The sequence below is a fragment of the Calidris pugnax genome, unplaced genomic scaffold (genome assembly GCF_001431845.1).
Source record: "Calidris pugnax isolate Ruff unplaced genomic scaffold, ASM143184v1 scaffold272, whole genome shotgun sequence".
Classification (NCBI taxonomy): Eukaryota; Metazoa; Chordata; class Aves; order Charadriiformes; family Scolopacidae; genus Calidris; species Calidris pugnax.
In genome coordinates this window covers 621,555-625,317 of record NW_015091016.1, presented here as the reverse complement: position 1 = coordinate 625,317, position 3,763 = coordinate 621,555, and the positions used below count along the sequence as shown (strand labels likewise).

At 59.3% G+C, this 3,763-nt stretch overlaps 1 protein-coding gene across 3 annotated transcripts in view; it reads left to right on the top strand.

The window, feature by feature from the left end:
• LOC106896038 (zinc finger protein 777-like) overlaps positions 1–3,763 on the top strand; it is a 47,920-nt gene that overhangs the window by 13,555 nt on the left and 30,602 nt on the right. For all 3 annotated transcript variants that reach the window (XR_001413561.1, XR_001413560.1, XM_014955746.1), the window contains exons 3-4: positions 1,499–1,625; positions 2,432–2,545. Coding sequence is in view for 1 of the 3 variants with exons in the window: in XM_014955746.1 (XP_014811232.1) it covers positions 1,499–1,625; positions 2,432–2,545 (241 nt within the window). In the remaining 2 variants the exon portion in view is untranslated. The remainder of the gene's footprint in view (positions 1–1,498; positions 1,626–2,431; positions 2,546–3,763) is intronic.

Genomic DNA, 3,763 nt, shown 5'->3' with positions numbered 1-3,763 from the left:
GCAACGGGGCTCGGCTGTCCCGTGTCACTCCCCCCCCCACAACAGTGTCACCTCCCGTCCCGGGGGACCCGGGGCCGCCACCGTAAGCGGCTTAGCGGGGTCAGCCCTCGTGGGGGACACGGGGATGTGCGTCCCCGCCGCCACCCCGGGGGGGGTGTCCTCCGTCCCCTCGCTGTGACACCCCCATTTCCCCCCCTCCTTCTCTGCCCGCAGGAGCCGGTGCTGCAGCCCCGCTGCCCCTCGCCGCGGCGGCCGGCGGCCGGCCCCGAGCGTACCTCGGAGCGGGAGACGCAGACGGCAGAGCTGTCCCTGACGGTGGTGACAGCCGTGCAGGCGGTGGAGAGGAAGGTGGACTCTCATTCCACCCGCCTGCTGGACCTGGAGGGGAGGACGGGGATGGCGGAGAAGAAGCTGATCGACTGCGAGAAGACGGCGGCGGAGCTGGGGAACCAGCTGGAGAGCAAGTGCGCGGCGCTGGGCACCCTCATCCAGGAGTACGGGCTGCTCCAGCGGCGCCTGGAGAACATGGAGAACCTGCTGAAGAACAGGAACTTCTGGATCCTGCGGCTGCCACCCGGCAGATCGGCTGAGGACCTGGACCTGCCCCTCGATGCTTCCAGGTGTGTCCCCCCCCCGTGGGGAATGTCCCCCCACACTCAGGTCAGAGGTTTCAGCTCCGCTTCACCCAGGAGCCATCTACTCTTCTTAATTTAATTTTTTTTATTTATTCACCATTTCTTTTCCTGCCTTGGCACAGAGGTGGTGGGGGTCTCTGGGACCTGGGGGGGCAGGGGGTGACTGACAGAGGGAAGGGGGAGTCTCTGGGATTCGAGGGAAGAGGGAATCTCTGGGATTTGAGGGAAGGAGCCCCCTGTGCTCCGCAGCCGAGCATCGGAAGGAGCCACCACTGATGTTCTTCACCAGCCTCTTGTTGAAAGAAAGTTTGCAGGTGGGAGCGTGTGGGACACGGCAAAGGGAATGTCACTGGGAGAGAGGGGGGGGTCACACCCCGGCACCCCCTTAGCAGAGTCGGGGAGCAGCAGCCTGCCTCGCGCACCCTGAATTTCTCCTTAGGAATTCTCACCTTCTGGCCCGGGGAGAGTTTTCCCTGGAATTCTGGGGTAACCAAAGCTGGGGTTTGACATCAGCTCATCAATGGGGACGAGGTCCAGCCCCGTTGCCCAGTTTTTATCTCCTTTACGCTCCCTCCAGCCCGGTCTCCTCCATGAGGGGGGACCCAGAGGAGGAATTCGGGCTCGTTTGGGGAAATCACGCTCAGAATTCAGCCGTTGGGCTGAGACCTTTAATCTCATAGAAATACCCCTCCAGGAGTTGTTTTAAATACAAAACCCAACCCGTTGGTGGCTGTGAAGTGGCCAGAGCCGGGCTGTGTCCCAGTGGGAGTGAGGTCCCACTGCTGGTGGCCGGAGATAAGGCGTTGGGCTCCCAGGGAAGCCATGTGGCCACCTGAGCCCCCCCGCGCCGCTTGTGGTTGCAGGTGCCGGTGACGTTTGACGACGTGTCCGTGTATTTCAACAACAAGGAGTGGGAGAAGCTGGAGGAGTGGCAGAAGGAGCTGTACAAGAATGTGATGAAGGGGAACTACGAGTCGCTGATCTCCCTGGGTAAATATTGGGGTGTCTTCGCCCTGGTGAAAGGCAGGTTCTCTGGGGTTCCCGGCTCCCTGCAGGCTTGGGCATCCTGCGAGTCCTCCTTGAACATCCTCTTCGATCCCTTGGAGACCCACATGTCCCATTTTAAATGGAGATTTAAAGGCTCAGGAGGATGCTTCTAGTCTTGGTGAGGGCATTCCTCCAGCAATGGGTTTGGGGGACGGTGCTGTCCTGGCTGGGTGGGGGCCACCCATGGGTGGGTGGGCTGGAGACCTCCTGAGGCTCCTTCCAGCCAGAGTTACTCGGTGAAAAGCCAGCACCTTCCCCGTGGCTGATGGAAGGGTTTCCCTTCATCTTCTGGGTCAGCAGCGGGTACCAGCCCGTGCTGGTACCTTGAGAGGAAACTTTTCCCTTTAGAGGGAACTTTTGCAGAGTGAACAGTTGTCTGATGCCATCAGACCTACGCTCCTCTGGGGCATTTGTTCCTGAAGCCACAGGAAAAATTCTGGCCCTGCCAGGACCAGAGGTGAAATGCTTTTGGCTTTGGGAGAGACAGGAATTTGCCGGAGAAGTTCTAAAACCCTGCCAGAGCAACGTATGGGTTGTTTTTTTTTTGCTGCAAGGTAGTTCCTCTGTGTGTGGAATCTCTTCTGCCCATCCAGGGAGCCTGCCCTGCTCAGCACCAGGCTTTTCCACCTGCAGATCCTTTGTGGAATGTCTTGCCGTGTCCCCTCCCCGGGCACTGGGGTGAGGTGGAAGCAGATACTGGGGTTCCTCGTGCAGTAATCCCTTCCCTCCATCCCTCTGTCTCCCAACAGACTATGCAATTTCCAAACCCGGTGTTTTGTCTCAGATTGAGCAAGGGGAGGAATCGCGGGTCAGGAATGAGCAGGACTTGGAGGAGAGTGAGATCATCACCGATGCCACCGCAGGTGAGACCTAGGTTGGGTTCAGAGGAGCTACTGGTGAGAGATTTGATGTCCAGGTACGGCTTAACGGATCAACCAGGGCAAGCAGAGCCTGGAGAGTTGGGAGCTGTCAACCAGGGAAATGTCTGTGGCCAGAGCAGGTCCTCAGGGAGGTGCCTGGCAGGAAAGGAGAATCAGGTCCCATTAGGACAACCCATCCACCCCAAAAAAGTCCTTTCCAGCCTCTCCTGATGCCTGGGTTTATCCTTGAAGCATCCCCCTGGTGCAGGGAAGGCTGTTCCCATCCTGTGTGTGGGGACCTGGGGTATTGAGGGGGTTCTCCAAGGGCAAAGCTGGGCTGGGAGGGGGGCACTGGGGACCCCGAGTCCCAGAGTGACTCCTGCTCTAAGATAAGGGGGGACTGATAAGGAGATGTCTTGGAAGAGATGGTGTCAGCTGTCCACCTCCAAAAGTTCTCTCCAGCCTCTCCTGGTGCCTGGGTTTATCCTTGGAGCATCCCCCTGGTGCAGGGAAGGCTGTTCCCATCCTGTGTGTGGGGACCTGGGGTATTGAGGGGGTTCTCCAAGGGCAAAGCTGGGCTGGGAGGGGGGCACTGGGGACCCCGAGTCCCAGAGTGACTCCTGCTCTAAGATAAGGGGGGACTGATAAGGAGATGTCTTGGAAGAGATGGTGTCAGCTGTCCACCTCCAAAAGTTCTCTCCAGCCTCTCCTGGTGCCTGGGTTTATCCTTGGAGCATCCCCCTGGTGCAGGGAAGGCTGTTCCCATCCTGTGTGTGGGGACCTGGGGTATTGAGGGGGTTCTCCAAGGGCAAAGCTGGGCTGGGAGGGGGGCACTGGGGACCCCGAGTCCCAGAGTGACTCCTGCTCTAAGATAAGGGGGGACTGATAAGGAGATGTCTTGGAAGAGATGGTGTCAGCTGTCCACCTCCAAAAGTCCTCTCCAGCCTCTCCTGGTGCCTGGGTTTATCGTTGGAGCATCCCCCCGGGGCAGGGAAGGCTGTTCCCATCCTGCGTGTGGGGACCTGGGGTACTGGGGGGGTTCTCCAAGGACAGGGCTGGGGCACCAGGGACCCCGAGTCCCAGAGAGACTCCTGCTCTGAGTTAAGGGGGGCCGATAAGGAGGTGTCCTGGAAGAGGTGGTGCCAGCTCTGCTGCTGGTCATAGAATCAGAGAATCGTCTGGGTTGGAAGGATGGAGGATCCCAAGGATGGCTGAAGGGAA